Source organism: Anguilla rostrata, chromosome 9 (assembly GCF_018555375.3).
Source record: "Anguilla rostrata isolate EN2019 chromosome 9, ASM1855537v3, whole genome shotgun sequence".
In the NCBI taxonomy this organism is placed as follows: domain Eukaryota; kingdom Metazoa; phylum Chordata; class Actinopteri; order Anguilliformes; family Anguillidae; genus Anguilla; species Anguilla rostrata.
In genome coordinates, this window is record NC_057941.1 from 9875699 (window position 1) to 9894661 (window position 18963).

Consider the following 18963-nt stretch of genomic DNA (forward strand, 5'->3'; position numbering starts at 1 on the left):
TGATATACCATGACAAGGCTTCAAATAATCAAATTTGAAAAAAGCAGTTCATCTTTTGAAAAGTTTGGGTGTGTGACACCAGAAGTGTCTCTGTTTGTCTTTCATGGCTTCAAAACTTCCAAGAACTATACATATGTTCCTCAAATTCAGACTTTAAATTAATTTGAATCACTGATGAATAATGGATAGCTAAAATCACAGTAGCTTTACTTTATGCAATTTTTGATTTAAGAAAAAAATAAAATGAAAAAAGAAACGGTATGTCTTGTTACTGAACTGACATACGATTTTGTTACTGGCCTGACATACAATCCAATGGCTATTGAAATGCTTTCAGAAACCATGCAAGGAGTTCAATTATGAGCTTCCAATAAGCAAGCAAAGTAAGAAAATGGCGGTCCCCTCTTGTATGCATATAAACAATGTTGCTGCATATAAACAATGATGAAATAAAAAAGAATAGAGAAAGTGACAAATTGATTGCCACTTAAGCGAGTCAGCAGTCAAGACATTCCCCAGGGTGTGGTCCTACTCATGCAGAACAAAGGTTCTGCTCCTCTCTTAAACCACCCCACCCCCACCTGTCAGGACAAAATGATAGAACTGATTCAGCTCATTCCAATGGGGCATAAACCACAATGCAACCACACTGAGATGACCCAACCAGGAGCTTAAAAATATGAGCAGAACTAAAGTGTGGTTATGGTACAAGCAAATCCGCCCTTAAAAAACACTTCATCACCCTTGGCCACCTACTGTACCCATTACAGCAGGCTTATTTTCGCCATCACAACAGTCTAGTCAGAAAGGAATAACATGAAATAACACTCAAACCTCAATCCAGACAGGAGCCCCAGGCTCCTAAACGTCCGTCTGATTCAGATGATAGAGTTCTTAACTTTGGCCTACACACTCCTACAACTTGGAGAATAAAAGAATGTGGCCCTCTGTTCTATTTCAGCGAACTGGCATAGGAATGTGTTTTTGAGCAAGGAGACAGAGAGTTTGACACAAACAGCCGGCCCACCAACAGCTGCCCCCCAGTTATGGAGGAAACTTAACAGGAGTCCTGAGACAACCATTTCCCAGCAGCACTACATCAATCTGACATAAGAAAACAGCTTGTGAAAGAGCAGTTCCATCGCAATAAGACTGCTGAAATATCTGGCTTATGGAGTGAGTGCATCTCAATTAGTGTATGAATAAGGCAGATTTAAAGGAACTACATGGCACAGTGCCTGAAAAGATACACAAAAAAGAACCAGTTAAGGATCTTCATCTGTTAGGAAACTGTTCACACTGTAATACTGCAGTAATATTATAGTATGTATTCAGGTGGAACACATTACAAGAAACTCAACTGTTCACCTTTTGCATTAGTTATAACAAACTCATCTATACAGTCCAACTTTTACTGCCCCCCAGTGTCAACTTGCAAACGCTACAATGTTTTTAAATCGACCGTTGTATTACAGGAACTTCTCAGCTGGACCAGGAAGTTGCGTAGGCCTACTGCGTAGTCTCTTTAGTAATAAGTAATCTTTGATCACATGATCCACAACTATTAACGGAAGTGTTTTGCGGTGCAGCAGGTGACTCGATGGAAAAACAGAAGTGATAACTAAGCTAGTTCGAGAACAGCTTAATGCCTTAATTTAACGATTCAACCAACACACTGTAGAGAGGTACGTTATGCGCCAAATAGTTTTTGGTTATACGTTACTTACGTTTTGATGGCCAAGCAAGAAATCTAGCCAGCTAGCTTCCTAAATACACGCCTGTGGCTAGCAGTCCATAACGTTTGTGAGAGATGGTTACTGATAATTACAGATTGGAGCTCGCACGAATGCATGTCACGTTGCATGTAGGGTCTGTCACCATGCTTTAAAACAACGGTCTATCTAACTAGCTTTATTGCATTTCTAAGAGTCAGTCGGGATTCATTGCAGCTATGCGTCCGTGCATAGAAAACATGTAACTGTAATTTACGTCAGTTCACCGTCTATTTTTCCCGAGGCTGCATTAGCTAGACTACGTTACTTTGACTGTTTAACGGACTAAGTCATAAAAACCTGTCAAGCACTTGCGTGTGTGCGCTGTGTTTTTCCTATCTAGCTACGATGGAGGGGATCAAGTAGCTCGCTCGCTTGACGCACATACGTCAGACGTGATGAATGCTATTTTGTTGTCAGTGCTTTGCGTGATGCATTGATTATCCCATGCTTAAGCTGCTTTGTCTCTGCAGTTGCCGAACAGTCAAAATTACGCTATACCAATGTGAAGTCGTGTAATATTCTTAAAATCACCCTGATGTTTTTTTTGTGTCTGGATTTAATGAATCCAGACTTTAAATATGATGCCATTGTTTAATCAAAAGTCTATTATTTACAGTTCACCCCCGGAACTTGACTCGTCCCCTCTCATCCATCCATCCCTGAGTGGCTATCTGTGATCGACTGCCTCTGGATCCTTCTCCCACTATGGCGATCCTATTTGCTGTCGTTGCCCGTGGCACCACGATTCTTGCCAAGCATGCCTGGTGTGGGGGGAACTTCCTGGAAGTCACAGAGCAGATCTTGGCCAAAATACCCTCAGAAAACAACAAGCTGACATACTCCCATGGCAGGTAAGTGTACTGCTTGGTGAACACATATTCTGGTGTGCCTGGATGGACTGTCTGTGGAGTTCTGCATGAGGAGGAAAGTGCCTCCTAAAATGCTGAAGTCCCAAGCCTTGTTTGGACCCCCCTACTGTGTCATTTGCATCTCAACTGGTGTAGCAGGACTTGAATCAAAACTTAGTAAAATTACTAAGCAATGGATTTTGCACACCAGCTCACACTGGCAGGATACTATTTGTTATAAACAATTTTCATTGTTTTAGAAGCCTGATAACCTTCTATATCTCATTGCATGTCCCAGATTTCTCTGTAGTACATTAATTGGTGTGCGATCTTGAACATGACTTTCATTTATACAATCACTGGGCTAATTAAGTTGTTAAGAACAACGAGTGGAAAAAAACAGCATAGACATCACATCGTTCTGGGACTTGTTTGTAACCGAGGAAAGGTAAACTGCATTTATATGATTTTATTAACCCAATTATCTGGTTTTCCATGTGTCCTTTGTGTGCAGCTATCTCTTCCACTACATATGTCAAGACAGGATCATATACCTGTGCATCACTGATGATGTGAGTTCATAAGTGGTTTATTCTTCATTGTAAATATCGGCAATTTACTAATGTAGTTAGTTTGCCCTTTATGCATCTTTTCAAAGTAAGAGAAGACGGTGCATAAGTAAGAGACCATACTATTTTTTTTACTTTCTAGTGAAACCATTAAGTGCAAGTTATTTATTTTTTAGTGTGAGAAAATAATGCAGCAAACATATATTTAGCAGAATATTACACACAACCTCCACAACTATGTGCAATATCAAATCTTTCAGTATTTGCTGTGTCCGGCCTTTGCCTTTATTACAGCTTCTATTCTTTTCAGGAGACTTGCTTAGAATTTTTCAAAGAAATCTGCAAGAATATTTTTCTATGCTTCTTGTAAACACCTCCAAGTTTACAAGAAGTTCAGCCTTTGAAGTTGGTTACATTTTATGCTTCTCTCAAAACAAGTAATCCCAAACCCATTCAGTAATGTTAAGGTCTGGACTCTGGGTGGCCAGTCCATTGTTCTAAGAACACCAGAAGTTTGGTCTTCTTAGTAGTGTACTTGGTGCCATTATCTTCCTGTAGAAGTAATTTTCTCCCAATCAAATGCTGTCCAGAGGGTATTGCATATATTAAGATTTGTTTGTATTTATTAGCATTCATGATGCATTCAATCAAAACCAAGACATGGTGGTCTCTGACTTTTGCGCAGTACTGTAGGCCTAAATGTTTACGGCTATGTGTACTGAAACTGAACTATACATGTTTTAACAAATAATGGAAACTAGATTCTAAAGAATGTTTTTTTTTATTTTCAAAGAGATCAAGAAGATAAATTATAAGTGTCAAACGTAGAATATATTTTTATGTGGATGGCTGAATCATTGTGATTATTTTGTGTAATGTATTTTAGGTGTACATCAGTGATTTTCTTTTCTCTTTTTAATACTGTGACTATGAAAGCAATATCATTATTTTTTTAGTGATATAGTGATTATTTGGCTAATTTTTCAGTTTAAGTAAACTGATTACACACACCATATTGTGTACACCACGTAGACCTAGTTGGATGTGCAGTGAATGAACTGGAATGTCTTGGATGAATCCATTCATTTTCAGCATTTAAATCTTCTTTCAATCATTATTTACAACCGTGTTGTTTGAATGACTGGACTCGGAGCGTGCAGGGATTTTTGCTCAGGTAGATTGGCCGTTGTCCTGAAATGCCCTGAGTGTGCCTGGTCGCCCTGCAGGACTTCGAGAGGTCGCGGGCGTTCAGCTTCCTCAGCGAGGTGAAGAGAAGGTTCCAGACCACGTACGGGTCCCGTGCGCAAACGGCGCTGCCCTACGCCATGAACAGCGAGTTCTCCAGCACGCTGGCGGCACAAATGGTGAGCGGGGGGACGTAGGCGTGTTCACGTGTCCGAAAACTGCGTGAGGACAAATCAAAACAATGAAGAAAAGGCGTCAATAGATGAATGTGATTGGTTGTGGAGCTTGAGATCCCTCAGTCAACCCATCATTTGGGCGCAGATTTTATTTTTCAATATCATTGCAATGTATTATATCTTTAGATCAAAAAGAGATTACCAAATTATTTTATCACTCCATACTTCTTTTCATTCAGTTCTGCCTGGTTGTCTTTGTATATTACTTTGATGTAAACATGCACTTTACTCTGACATTGGATCTTGGCATTTGGATAGAGTCTGACAAGCCTAAATTAGGATTGTGTGTTTTTGGAACTCGAGTTTTTATGGCAGGATTTTATTGTCTTCACAGAAGCACCACTCAGACTCACGAGGTTCAGACCGCGTGACAGAGACACAAATGCAAGTCGACGAGTTAAAGGGCATCATGGTCCGCAACATAGGTAAGCCAGAGCCATCAAATGCCTTTGTGAGTCTTATGCTCCGATTCATATGCTAAAACCCTTTAAGTTTGCACTTCATCCCAGTCTTCTTATTTTATTGCATGCACTGATGCATAAGAGTCAGTGCAGCAGTAAAGTATCTCCATCCGGGCTGCACGCTGTCACCTGCCTGACTCTGTGGTCTCCCTCTCAGACCTGGTGGCCCAGAGAGGGGAGAAACTGGAGCTGCTGATTGACAAGACTGAAAGTCTGGTGGACTCTGTAAGTGACCCTGACAGTCTTTAAAGCTGTATCCCTCCACTCTGACCTGAGAGCAATAGCATTAACCCTTTAAGGTGGAAGATGACAAATACGTGATAAGAATGTTCTTAACTGAAGTAATGCTGATGCAATTACTAAAGGTAATTGAAAGCAGTCGAGTTCTAGAACATTTACTTTTGGGGGGGAAGAAAATGAAAAGAAAACATACATCTTCAAAGGGTTAATATGCTCGTTTTTCCTTCTGCCAGTCGGTTACCTTCAAAACCACCAGCCGCAATCTGGCACGTGCCATGTGCATGAAGAACCTGAAGCTGACAATCATCATCGTGGTGGTGTCCATTGTGAGTGCAAAACTTCTCAGTTTGTTTCCTTGGTTTCATTCAACAGTGCCAGGATTCCATATGTCAACTAGCCCAGTGCTGCACACTCGTAGAAAATCACATTTAAAGTAATTACATGAAGTATTCAAAAGTTCTTGACAATAACATTTTGACAAATGTACAGTATAGTGCTGGTATGGTTTGTTGAAATGTTTTTTCAATCATCTACAAAAGCTTTATGTCCATGTTTTATGTAAATTATGCCATTAGAAACTGATCTGGAGCAGTATTTAGATGTTGCTTAGGGTGTCTGGGGTCTCTGGGGGTAAACAGCTGATCCTGGGGCAGTTTTAAAATTTGACATACATTGAAACTAGCTTTATATTCCTTTATCCTAATGATATATTCTACTGTCCAGATTTTATGGATCCTTGAATTTGGAGTAAGTGGATTTGACATGCATGTGATGTGGTTACATGCATGAAAGCTGTTCTCTTGCTGACCTGCTTGGGATCTTCCCCAGGTTGTCCTGTACATCATTGTGTCTGCAGCCTGTGGAGGTCTGAGCTGGCCCAGCTGTGTGAAGAAGTAGAGTAGGAGAGAGGGGCCCCACCCCGTCCCCCTGCACCCCAGTCTCATCTGACTCTGACATCTGCTGGGGGAACCCTAACCACTTATGAGACCACACCCTACTTCAGCTGAACCCAACCACACCTTTTCGCCTCTCCATCTTCTGTCCTCCCATTTCTTTGGTCCTCACGGAGGGAGACGAGACGGGGCCATGCTTGCCTTATCGTCAGGACACACCTTAGTGTGGAAACATGGCAACCCAAACAAGCAGTACCTGCCCATTTACTCTTGGAATGATTGATTGATATAGGCAAACGGGCAGATATGTAACCTGTACAGATTTCAATATTAATACTGTGGTCCAGCTTTACTGAGACCCAAATGAAGACCCAAATAGGTGATGGTGCCAAAAGACCAAGGTAAAGGGCTCTCGAGGGAATGTTGCCTGAGGTGGTCCTAACCTGCACCAGTTTAACTATGATCTTCAACGTATGCCCCCAGAGGACACTTGGAGTGCTGATTTATTCTCCAGTCTAAACCATTTCATTTATTGAAACGGTCCCCGCATGTGATATTTACTGTCATTGTTATGTATGCAGCGTAGTTCCTACATGGTTCACTTCCATGGAAACGGTTATAGATGCTCAGACCACTGTGGTACAGACTGAAGTATATGATGTTCATACAGTGTTTGGAACTGGCTAATGTGTCCCCTGAAATCTAGTTCAAATTCCTTTAATAGAGCGATGATTTCTTGGATTAGGCAACCTTCTGAATCACAAAAGTGGGTAAACTTTGAAGCCGACCACATCTACGTTTGTTTACTTGGGCTGGTTCGAGGGAGGGGTAGGGACTCGGGGCACCAATCCACTGGCATCCACGCTTGTAATCGATAGGCATGTAGAGTAAACGACAGGTTTGCTGTGATTGACAGGCATGCTGAGCGATCGACAGGTATGTGGAGCGATGGCTCTTCTGAGTGCATTGTCTGCCATGTTAAACTAGAGCGCTCTGTCCGTCAGCCATTTCCTGTGCATTCTGCTGTTGAAAAGCATTACTGGAGCAAAATCCCATTGCCACATTGTTCTGTGTGAGCGAATGAATCATGTGAATACAGCTTAGTCAAACCGGTGACCTAATGAGAGTCCCTGAGCCACCATCTAGGCTAAAAGATTTTGTACAGAGCAAGTCTAAGATAGTTAATATATTAATATTCCATTATCTTCCACTATGTTACCACCTATATTTTCACATTTGTTCTGAACACCACATTGCTGTTACTCTTGTATTTTGAATTTGCTAATGTTGTACTTGGGTTGGCACCTAATAGAAGTTCAGAGATGATGGGTCAAGTCCTCAGAGTCTCTCACTTTCTTGGAAAAAACTACCATTCCTTCAACAGAGATGCCCAGGGGGCATGATGAAACTACAGCTTGATTTACAAGTGCATTTCTGTGTTCCTGGTGATTTTTTTTTTAACATTACCAGCTAATCTAGAAACATTGCTAACCATGATATCGAGCATGTCTGTATGTCGAGTCCTACCTTTTCAATATGTATAACCGATGAGTAGATCTGGCCTTGTCCTGCGCCTGTAATTGTCCCTAACCTGAAAGGGTAAGCAGAGACCGGACTGTTCTGGATACAGGATGCACCGCAAAGGCCAGGCAGAACACACGTGCATCCGAAAGCATTGCTGGCATCCAGGGGTGCCTCATTCTTTGCATCAGGCCTCTTGCCACTTGCCGAGCTCGTCTGCAGCATCATCACTGATGACCGGTGTTCTCCGAGGCTACTAAATAAAATGCGCACAGATTGCACTGGTGTGCAGTAGATGCAAAACAGTGTCTCTGATCTGTGGAATGTTCATTTCATGTTTGTCTGGGTCACTGGCTCCAGGTGTACATCTGTTTGTATGTGTAAAGCACTTTTAACCAACAGTTTTCTTCCTGCCATCATCATCAATTTATTCATGTTTGATTTTGTTATTTAATTATTTTAAATGCATAGTAAAATAAAGTTATCAATGTTGGCCATGCTTTTTTGTGCACTTGTTTGAGGGGAAGGCAGAGCTGCTTGATTTCTTACTAAATGCACTGGACCAAATTTTATGAATATTTTGTACTTGTGTAACAAAAACATTATCCAGGGTAGTTTTTGTGAAATAAAACAATAACAATCCAACTCTAATTGTATAAGGACAAAAAAGACTGGCCATTTGGTTTTTGGTCATTTCTACATTTAATTTCAGTCCATAAATTTCAAATTTGGCATTATTCCATAAATTCAAGTCTTTACTACGGACCTATTCAGTAAACTTACAGAAAAAATATTTGTAAAATGCATTTCCATGTCAGAAACCTAGAAATATTTTAAACACCATTAACTAGCCAACAAATTTTCAGCGTCTGATATATTCTTTTTAATTCGTTTGGGACAAGTACAATTAAGCACTAATACAATGCCGTAGGCAGTACCGGTTGCACATATGAACAGGCAGAGCTCAATTTCAACACTGGGCCCTTACTGAGCATTGATAGTTTAAACAGGAATGGTTGACTATTATGTTTAAAAAACATACCGAGTGTCATAAACAGGCAGTTTAACGTCTGTGATAAAAATGACAAGGAAAGTACAGCAATGGAGCAACACCACGTTGGTAAGGACTCGACCACTCGAATAAAATTTTGCAATCTAGTTTTTAACCAGTATTTTTATTTCTTCATTGTAGCAATATTAGCCTAACAGCAGGAGATAATGCAGAAGGACAGATGTGAATATCATTATATGAAAAGTTGTGTAATGCCTTGTCTCACAACTTTTCTGTGGCTGGATTTTCTGAGAGAAAAGTGGAGACAGTTTTAATGCTCTGCCCTGTAGAACCAGGACATCTGATACAGTGCAACTCCACAAGCGGCTAACTTGTGGTGCAAGATCCGTCAGAAAACAGGGCAAATTGCTCAACTCGGGTCCCAGTTTTGACCGTCCCATATAACAACAGAAGGAAGTGAAAAAAGTGTGGCTGAGTTGCCGGTTACCCTGGAGGGGGCCCGATGGAGACAGAAGCTGTGCAATGCTTCTGAAGAGAATAAATGTGCAGTGCAGGATGAACTGAATACCAGGATAACAAAATACTAAATAAGTTTGATTTGCTTGCCTACACTTCAGCTAACTTCACTGTAAAGACTCCCCCCCCCCCCAGTACCCAGCACCCAGCATCCTGTCAGGTGCAAGCTGGAGCATGAAGCAATCTGGGCTGTTGCCATCAATCTTGGTTAAAGTTCAAGTTGTTCTGGTGACTAAAACCATATTTCAATTCAACTGTGGCTATAAACAGAACAGGGGTCAATACAGTTATTCTGGATTTTATTCTCTCAGTATGGTACTATGCCCTACTTCAGCCCCAACATTACAGAACTCTTACAGGTTGTATACAGTACATGTGATCTCAGTTCCAAGTGGAAATCTTGGGGCTGGACTGCAGTGCCTTGAAATGAATTTCCTCCCCCTCTGTGTCTTTTAGTTCCAAGTCATTTCCCAATCTAAAAATGCAGCAAAAATTAGAACACATGGCATGTGTATGTGAAAATGAGCTGCCTGAAAACAAGCTGTTTACAGTCCTACAGCAAACTAAATCAATAAATAATATAGAAACTATATTTAAAAAAAGATCTGCTTTCTACCATTTTCAATTACGCATCCTACAGCATTCTGCCTTCATCAGTGAAATGGTGTTGTATGCCAGTCACATGACCTTTATATAACAGCTGCATTCTACCAATCAACAGCAGAGCACTACCAATTAGAGCCTTGCTTTTCATATAAGCTATTAAGAAGTACTGAACTCAAGCAACTAACTCATCACCACAGGTGCACAAGTTAATGAGAAACTACCAATTAGAGCCTATAGTTACATGTAAGCTATCAACAAGTAGTTCATATTAAAAATCCAAAAGGTAATTCACATTTTAAATAGAAAGACACCTCACTCTTATTAAAACCTTTTAAAAGAATTCAGCAACTACATCCAGTAAATATCCATACACAGAATTTTTAGTGAAAACGAGGCCAAAAGATTCAAATTTTTTGACATAGTTCCTTCAGTGAAATGGCACTGCTTGCTGATGACCATATACCAAGCATCACAGGTGTGCAAACTAATTACACCAAATCAGAACCAATCTGACCCTCTAGCGTAGCCAAGTAGTCATTCCTCTGTAATTAGTTTGTACACCTGTGGTGATTTGAGTTAAGTACTTGTTAATAGCCTACCTGAAAATTGAAGCTCTGGATATGGAGATCTAAATTTTGAGATGTAAAAATGGGATGAAAAGAACACAAATTGGAAGAATAAAAACAACTGTGGGAATAATATCTTTACCTTGAGCTCCAGGTCTGACTTCTGGGGCTTCTTGTTCTCCCTTCTCCTGGGTCCTGTAAGGTCTCCAGTTCCTTAGACAAAGTTGAATAAGAGCAGGTGGGTGAACCAGCACTGGACAAATACATCTAGTACTGTTTCAACCAAATGCTCATATTCAACCTTCTCCAATGTACCTATATACAGTATTTATTCCCAGAAGGCAGTTTGGCAAACAATACATAAGTTAGTCAGAGTATAGCAGATATGGAAAAGCAACATATAGCAAAACTAGTAGACATTACCATCAGTTATATTAGCCAGATTGGTGGATCCTTCTGGGTCCTGAGAGCCATCTGTCAGATTGGTGGGTCCTTCTGAGTCCTGAGGTCCATCTGCTTGAGGCTCGTCTGACTTCTTGTAGTAATACTCCATGTCAGGAGGTCCAAATCGCTGCAGAACACAGCATCACCACAGGAATGGGATCAACACAGGCAGAGCACACAGTAATCATCTCTGCTATTCTCTGATTCAAAACAACTGCAAAGAGAACTAATGCTTTTGACAGTTACAGTAATTGTGCAGGATGCGAAACTGGTAAGTGATGAGAAGGTAAAACATGGAATTTAGGGCTTCCAGACAGTTCCTTATTTAACTGGCGCTTATTGTCAAATTTTGATTTAATTTGCAGAATCCTTTAGTGCGTTTTTTGTTCCTGTTGTTTTTCTTCTTGTGTCTTCATGCACTGGATTCAATGTGGTATGAAATGGGCTCCATCAAATTTGACATTTGTGCATTTGTTGATGCCGAGGTTGATGCATCCCTAAATGGAAAGCATTCATCAGATCTGAACAAGTTGCACTCAGGCGTCAACATCGCAGGCCAGGGATGGCCATGGATACAAACAGATGTGGCAAGCAAGCAGCATTCAGGCCCAGCACAGCATGAAGTGCTTTGGGTTTCTTGCACTGTTTCCAGTGGGCTACATTTATTTGACAGTTACGTTTTGTTTAAGTCTTGAGAAATACATTTTTTTGTATATATAACTTGGGATATAATGAACTGTTTAATTATTGTCATTGCTTATTGTATTCTGTTGGGACAGTGAGGATTGAGTAAAATACGTTTATAGTTCTGAATCCAGCAGTTTAAACAGGTAGCACCCTTATAAAGAGACCAAACATGGAATATGTCAGGAAGTAATCCAGCTCAGCTACTGAATTCCTCTAAAAACATGAAAGATAACGTTTACTTCTAACAACAGAGGTGATATTTGTAGACAAATAATTATTAAGTCCACCAGGTTGTAATCTCCAACTTCAGACAAACTCTTTTTCATGTAACAAGACCAAATCACATCGCGATTGCATTGATTAAAATCAAAAGGAACATGATCTTTCTGCATTCTGTAGTCATGCTGAGTCTATGACCCCCAATAATTCTGGTGGTCTGTGTCTTAAAGAAATAAAATAATAAAATGTTCACAGGAGAGAAAACTCCAGGACATCTTTTTATGCCTATTGAGGGGAGGGGAGAAAAACAGACCCTCAGCTTGACTCGTAACTGCCACAAGCATGTTTCCTTTGATGTTTGTGTTGGGGGGAAAGAAGAAAATATACCTATGGTCACACAGAGCAAGTTTGCAAGATCAGATTATATTGTCTGCTTCTCAAAGGTGATCATCTGAAAACTAAATATCTAATTGTTCATAGTACATTACATTACATTACAGGCATTTGGAAGACGCTCTTATCCAGAGCGACGACATTGCTGCTGCTTGCTGTTTGGAGTCTGAAATTGTGAAGGATGCCCATGTGCATGTACTTTTCCTATAAAACAAGAGCATTGCCTGTATTGTGCACTGGGTGTTTGCAAAACCGTGTACTACTGAGTTTTCCCAGGGAGCAAAAGCCGGAATCTAGAAGAGTGGCAATCCAGGTTGAGAGACGTTTTGACATAAAAGGACTAAATTATCCCCAATATAGCACAGGATTTACCTGGATATAGCCTGGCTACATTCTAGTTGGCTAGAAAGCTTTCACTTTTCAACCAAATGTAACTGGGTTTTCACTGACTTTTCACCGCCGGGTTGTTGCTTAAATTTGGGTGAACTTATTTCTCATTGGTATATTTTCAGGTATAAGCCTCCAATTCTAATGTAGTAATTTCTTGAACATTCTCAGAGCTCTCTTCAATGTGTAAAACATCTGTTCGACTAGTAGCCTAATGTAATGATTATTTAATAAGGGCTAGGTTAATACTAAAGCGATATATCTAACTGGAGAGGACATGAACTTCCCTACAAGTAAAGACTGACCTTGTCTGGCCACATAACGCTGATGAAGAGGATGATAGGCAGACCCACGCTGAAGACGTACACTCCCCATAACCAGGGACGCTTGTGTGCAGCCATCAAAAGTTGTAGTACCAATCCTGGCTGAACAAAGATGAAGCACTCCCATAGTACAGACAGAACTATTACAGTACTGACACACAGAAATTGAGCACTACCACAGTACAGACACAGAGATGGAGCAATATCAGAGTATATACCAAGAGACTACAGAAGAAGCCATAGCACAGAGAGAGAGAGAGAGAGAGAGCACTATGAGAACAGATACAGACAGAGAGCTATCACAGCAATGGTATTGAACATAATCTATAAATCGGTAGTTCTGCGCAACAGCGATTGAAATCAATGACTACATATTTGGAAATTCCCCACCAACAAAACTCTTGACAGACTAGTACTATAAGTTTGTGTTACAAGTCTGATGTAATCTGCCACTGCATCTTAGCTGTTGAGATTTGGACCATGGATTTCAATCCTTTCTTCCTCGTTTGCGGAATACCACAAACTGTATGGACCTTAGGACCCAACTAGCCCCCCATAGCACACTAGGGACTGGCTGTCATGGATTTAACATAATGGCACTATCTTTTCCCGCAGAGTTTCTTTCAATCACTTTACCAGGGGCCAGAAATAACTGTCCAATTAAAGTTTTGTTTATTTCATAGAAGCAACAGAAAATGAAAATTACAAATATAAAATTCCAACCAGGAGTATGGAAGTATTTTTAAGATGCTGCATTTCTACAGCATTTGTCCAGGTGTCCTCAGTAGGGGGGGTTATAAACAGCAATGTTTCAGCCACCGCCAGACCACAGCTCAACACCACACACCACAATCATCATCAGGATTTAATGCGACCATGCCTGTGAGATAATAGGAGTGTTGGGTAGAAGACTTGCACTCCAATAGTTATACGTTCAGAGTTTGTTTTGAGTTGTAGGACACTAGGACCAGCTGACCCGATAACACAACTAGTGATTCAGGGATGTCATTACATAATGGCACTATCTTTTCCCGCAGAGTTTCTTTCAATCACTTTACCAGGGGCCAGAAATAACTTTTAGTCCTATTTAGATTGAAATGGGGAATTTTGTGTTTTGCATTTCATCAGAACATATTACACTGAAAAATGTCCAAAAATAGTTTTATGCTATTGTATACTATAACCATATAACGGCACTTTTATTAACCAGAGCCCATTGTATTCATTTTCTCTTTGCCCACATGTATACGGCTGCATTCTCTCTCACAGTCCGTCTCTGTCCCCAGGTGTCCTCAGTCCAGCGGCGGGCCACCTCTGGGTCATCACACAGCAGGATGTTGTCAAAAAGCACACCCCCCGTCACAGACCACAGCTCCAATCCCACTGCAGCCACAGGCCTTATCTGGAATGGTGGGGGGGCATCAGAAAATGCAGGATTTGGGATAGTGCGAGGATACCATTGCCCCTGTGAGAGAGGAATGGAGGAGTTGGTTGTGGTAAAGAAAGAGACAGGATTGGGAACTCCAGATTCAGATTCATACGTCTCAATTTGTGTGATTTAAAAGTGAACCCACTCATGGACGAGCTGATCAACACGATAAACAAGTGTAGAAAATTTCCAGAGGAATGTGCCACATTACTTAAACGACTCTAAACTAACTAGCATTCTCACAAACCTGCTGTATATTACAACATTGCAGAAGCATGAAAGTGTAACACAGTAGAGCCAGCACTGGAGTAACTAAGAACACAAGCACAAGAATATGTCTTTTTTCTCACAATTACAGGTCATATGTGATAGAAATGGGCATATGCACCAATGATATGTATGAGGCAGAATTTTTACATATGCACCAATGATGTGGGACGGATGTGGGTTGCATTCATGCTCCAATGTTACCTGATAGTTGGGGTTCTTTATCATTGGGGGCCTCCATTTCCCCTTGTAGGAGGGGTTAGAGATCATGGGTGGGCTCCATGGGCCACAGCCAATAACCTGTGAGCATGCTGGGTTCGAAATCAGAGGCGCCTCCCATTTCCCATCCATGTCCTCATCCCTATTAATCAAAGACAGAGGAGAAAACTAAGTGCTTCTTTTTATGGACATTACACATTTTTTCCTCAGGTTTAAGACATTTTATTTGGAAAAAATACCCTAGTGTTAATATCATTTTGAATTAAAATTCAAAGCTTCAGAACTCTCACATCACAGCCCTTTCTAAAACACAGACATCTAGAATTGGTGAGAGTCCCTTGGGTCACCATTTAGCCAACCTTTCCTGCTACGGACCATCAGTAGACCGTATGTCATAGTAATGACAGACCATTTTATGAAATACTACTATCCATCTGGACAAATTACCAGATAACATCTACAATTTCATGAGCCATCAGAAACTATCCACATCAGGGAAGCCAAAAGAAGTAATAGAAAGAACAGCATGCAGATTTAACTTGCATGCTTTGAAATTTCCCATAAATCATGTTGCTGAACTGACCAGTCATGTGGACGCTCTGCCTGAGGGTCAGGGATGAAGGGAAGCTCCTCCACCAGCCACCCGGGAGGTCTCTGTGCCGAGGGGTCAGGAATGAGGGCTGGAGCGTTTTCGTCCCTTGGGAGGAACAGCGACAGAAATATCAGAAAACTGTATGTTTGGGTGAAGTGGAGAGATATGGGCATGAAATCACAATGCAGAGCAGACGAAGCATGCAAAGTATGATGCATATTTCAAAGCATACTACAGTCGTGCAGCAGTTTTATTATACTGGAAGGAAAGACACAGAAAAACATTAATAACTTAGCCATTAGGACGTTAACAGGTCTTTGACATATTCACAGTTGGTATGGTTTCTCTTGGATCGCATACCAGTCTAGGGGTTTGGTTGCCGTAGGGTCTGGGATAAGGGGTCGGTCATCCCAGTCTTCAGGTTTCTTATCACTGGGGTCAGAAATTTCTGCTGGGGGAACTAGAGGAGGATCCGTGTCTTCCAGAAGGCTGCCTTTACTAATCAGTGATAGGTCAATAAGAATTTCGTAGCTGTGGTCAGGGTACAAACCTGCAAAAGAGGAAGGCTAGGTTAATTCCAACTGTAATATTGGGCTAATGAACCACGCTACCAGGACAAATCGTTTTTTAACTATGTGATTTTTTTTTTTTTTTTTACAGCAGCCCACTTTGATTTCTCTCTCAGTGAGACTTACGTAGTGTGTACAGATGAGGCCGTTGGTCAGAGAAGTATTCCTTCAGATCAGCATCTGGTTGCCGGACATGTCTCTCCTGGTGCAGTCCAGTCAGTGGATCACCATCACAGACAATGAAATGGACCTTGTGGCTGCTCCCACATTTGTCAGGACCAAACATGATGGAGTAGGGAGTGGCATTGTTGAAGTGGCTCTGAAACAATGCACCGGAAGAGATTCTGAAGGACACATGTTAAGCAGTATCTAAAAAGTGCTTTGAAAAGTCAGTTGATGCAAGCAGTAGCCAGGACATAAACTACCGGCCCATCATCTTAAGGTGAAGTGTAGGTGCTAGGTGGAGCTGGTGTTTTTTATATCATGAGAAAACCTGATTGTTGTTGACAGAGGAGATGGTGATGCAGGAATATTCTTCTGTTTACACCTGTATTCATAAAAGAGCTCATAAAGGCAATTATGAAAAGAAGAGCCATTTACTGGTGTTCTGTCAAATATCAGACTGGCAATCTAATAAGTCCCCCAGGTTAAATGGCATCTTCATCTCAACTTGTGTGTGCTGAGCATTCTGGCTGCTTTTGAAGTGTGGTGAGCAAACCAGTGTGGGACTCACCAGACGAAGCTGACTGGAATGAGAGAGCAGTTTGATGTAGGCCCCTCCACAGCCAACGGTATTCTGGAACAAGACCTCATACCTGCGCACACATTCATCAGAGAAGGGGTATAACTGCTGCTGTAAGACGCTGGAGCGAACCTTCTGAATTGCATGCTGTCCCTGTGTGTGGTACTCACTGCAGAATAAGGGGCCTGTCCCTGAAGTAATGGGGAGCACGAAGGTAGGCAGAAATAGCATGGTGTCGGCCTGGGGACTTCAGAACCAGGCCTCTGTTCCCATGCATGTCTGAGTTTTCCACAGGCTCTTCCAAGGCCCACTCCCCTATTAAAACATGTAATAGTAAATACACAAGCATATGCCTAGACGACCAGAGGGACAGCTCAAACTACATCTCACTGATTTGCAAGAAATATCACAGGTAACCCCTCTGGAATAACTGTGACCTGTTTTGGTGGAATCAATAACGCCAGTCCTACCATCATATTTGAGCACATCCTCTTCTCCCTCTTTTAATGCCTTGGACAGGACCCACCTCCTATGGTATAGATAAAACACACCAGGGCCTGTACTGCAATTGAAACCACATCTACTCTATGGCAGTAACTTTAAAATAATGCTTTTAAAAGTTCTAAGGATCCAGGAAAACACAAATTTGCCCTTATAGGAAACCATTCTCATCAAACACAAGCTGGATCCAGCTGTGGATTAATTCTGGATGCTGCTATTTTGAATCAGCTAGAGATAACAGTAGTCAAAATTATGCCGTGGGCAACACAGCATACAGTTTCCTAATAACCCTGGTATCATAATAACAGCTATTTATCTGCTAAAGGAATACTACCCCAGTGAAAATTTTTGTGGTGAAAAGTCAGTGAAACAGTCTAGGCCAGTGGTTCTTAACCTTGTTGGAGGCACCGAACCCCACCAGTTTCATATGCTCATTCACCGAACCCTACTGCCCACTAACTGCAGACTAGACTGAGGGGTGGACCTCTGCGGCGGAGGCTCCACCGAACCCCTGAGACCGACTCACCGAACCCCTAGGGTTCGACCGAACCCAGGTTAAGAACCACTGGTCTAGGCATTCAGATGAAAACCCAGCTACATGTAGCTGAAAAGTGAAAGTTTTCTAGCTGACTAGGATGTAGCCAGGCTATATGTGGGTAAAACCTGAGCCATATTGTGATTAACCTCCTCAGAACCTACTCTGTTTATGTCAGAACATCTCGCAATAGGTATAATGGTGCCTAAGCTTGGAATTAAGCCAATGCCCTCAGACAGACATGCCCAGTTTCCTAAGCATTACACTAAACTGCTTGCATACTAAACTGGCGAGACCAAAGTGATACCATCACAATATTGATTAAAAAAGTGTAAAACTTTCTTGCTGAAACAGACTGGATGGCAACCTCAAAGTTTACATTTCCTCTCATTCATTATTGAGTCATACATTGTTACAGACTCTCAATTGCACATTTAGTTTTGTAAAAACAAAAATTAGCTTAATGTTTTTAAAAAAAATAATGGTGTTCTTACCTGAACAGAGTTGTACATGATTAAGCACCATCTACAGTGAAAAACTGGATGACATGGTTACAACTTAACATTGGCGTTGCCTGTACCTGTCCAGTGGACCTGAATCAAACGTTTCGGCAAAGATGGCTTCCTCTGGGGCCTGCGCCGACTGGTACAGACTCTGTGATAAACGTGTGAGCTAGAGTCAATAAAGATCAGCTTTCAAAGTCAACATTGCCGTGGAATTCAGACAGGATGCAGAATATAGTGAAGACCACAATGAGATGTGTTATAGTGTGTTCAAACAAGTGGCATGCCCCATTCCGCCCCTCTGAAAACAAGGAAACTGACCTTTGCTTCTTCCTGGGAAGCCAGCGTCAAACGGAGGCAAAAATACAACGGCACCACCTGCAGCAGCATTCCCACAAAGCAGAACGATCCACACAGGTGTGAAAATGAATATTCCTTTACCTGAAGAGTCCCTCAGCAAGGTCTTAAGAGTTCTGAGGAAAAATCTGATTCCTTGGAAGTCCTGGCATAAGCGGACTTTGACCCCTGGGCTGGCGGTTTACATGGCAACCAATGAGCTTTGCAAGATATATTTTTTGCCTACTGCAATGAGATCTCCGGATTAATTAGTCAGCAAATTAACTATTGATACATAAATTAAATTAACTTTAAAGTACTGAATGGGCCATTCCCAGCTGTTGATGGCAATCATATAAAATCCATTTAATCATTTTTCGAAACTTGTT

The 18963-nt window shown here is 41.3% G+C and overlaps 2 protein-coding genes and 1 long non-coding RNA gene across 7 annotated transcripts; 2 read left to right on the top strand and 1 right to left on the bottom strand.

The window, feature by feature from the left end:
• The first annotated feature begins 1526 nt into the window (after window positions 1-1526).
• Window positions 1527-8221, top strand: LOC135262895 (vesicle-associated membrane protein 7). The gene is made up of 8 exons (XM_064350275.1): window positions 1527-1685; window positions 2392-2626; window positions 3138-3195; window positions 4419-4556; window positions 4948-5038; window positions 5232-5299; window positions 5548-5640; window positions 6143-8221. The coding sequence occupies exons 2-8, from the start codon at window positions 2481-2483 to the stop codon at window positions 6209-6211; spliced, it is 663 nt and encodes a 220-aa protein (XP_064206345.1). The 5' UTR covers window positions 1527-1685; window positions 2392-2480; the 3' UTR covers window positions 6212-8221.
• Window positions 8222-8587: 366 nt separating this feature from the next.
• Window positions 8588-18774, bottom strand: LOC135262893 (calnexin-like). Of its 5 annotated transcripts, none has more exons than XM_064350273.1 (14): window positions 18560-18774; window positions 18316-18407; window positions 17170-17228; window positions 16870-17014; window positions 16691-16772; window positions 16084-16276; window positions 15749-15938; window positions 15380-15493; window positions 14782-14938; window positions 14149-14346; window positions 12864-12983; window positions 10852-10999; window positions 10571-10623; window positions 8588-9731 (listed from the first exon to the last, which is right to left on the bottom strand). In XM_064350273.1, the coding sequence occupies exons 1-14, from the start codon at window positions 18626-18628 to the stop codon at window positions 9720-9722; spliced, it is 1632 nt and encodes a 543-aa protein (XP_064206343.1). In that variant the 5' UTR covers window positions 18629-18774; the 3' UTR covers window positions 8588-9719. The 5 variants fall into 5 exon arrangements, 4 of the variants coding, with proteins under 4 accessions (XP_064206343.1, XP_064206341.1, XP_064206342.1 ...); XM_064350271.1 differs by having other exon boundaries at window positions 10571-10641; window positions 18560-18772; XM_064350272.1 differs by having other exon boundaries at window positions 10571-10641; window positions 18316-18389; window positions 18560-18771.
• LOC135262897 (uncharacterized) lies at window positions 10995-14767 on the top strand. Its single transcript, XR_010332339.1, has 2 exons — window positions 10995-11143; window positions 14168-14767. It is a non-coding gene; the product is annotated as an uncharacterized LOC135262897 (long non-coding RNA).
• Window positions 18775-18963: the final 189 nt, after the last annotated feature.

Bases quoted from the DNA above. Each gene is read 5' to 3' on its own strand.
- LOC135262895 (XM_064350275.1), top strand. From the start codon at position 2,481: ATGGCGATCCTATTTGCTGTCGTTGCCCGTGGCACCACGATTCTTGCC. The intron at 3,196-4,418 runs GTGAGTTCATAA...GTCGCCCTGCAG, and splicing joins ACCTGTGCATCACTGATGAT to GACTTCGAGAGGTCGCGGGC. The intron at 5,039-5,231 runs GTAAGCCAGAGC...TCTCCCTCTCAG, and splicing joins CATCATGGTCCGCAACATAG to ACCTGGTGGCCCAGAGAGGG.
- LOC135262893 (XM_064350271.1), bottom strand. From the start codon at position 18,628: ATGCTGCTGCAGGTGGTGCCGTTGTATTTTTGCCTCCGTTTGACGCTG. The intron at 15,939-16,083 runs GTAAGTCTCACT...CCTCTTTTGCAG, and splicing joins GCCTCATCTGTACACACTAC to GTTTGTACCCTGACCACAGC. The intron at 10,642-10,851 runs GTAATGTCTACT...ACTTTGTCTAAG, and splicing joins TCTGGCTAATATAACTGATG to GAACTGGAGACCTTACAGGA.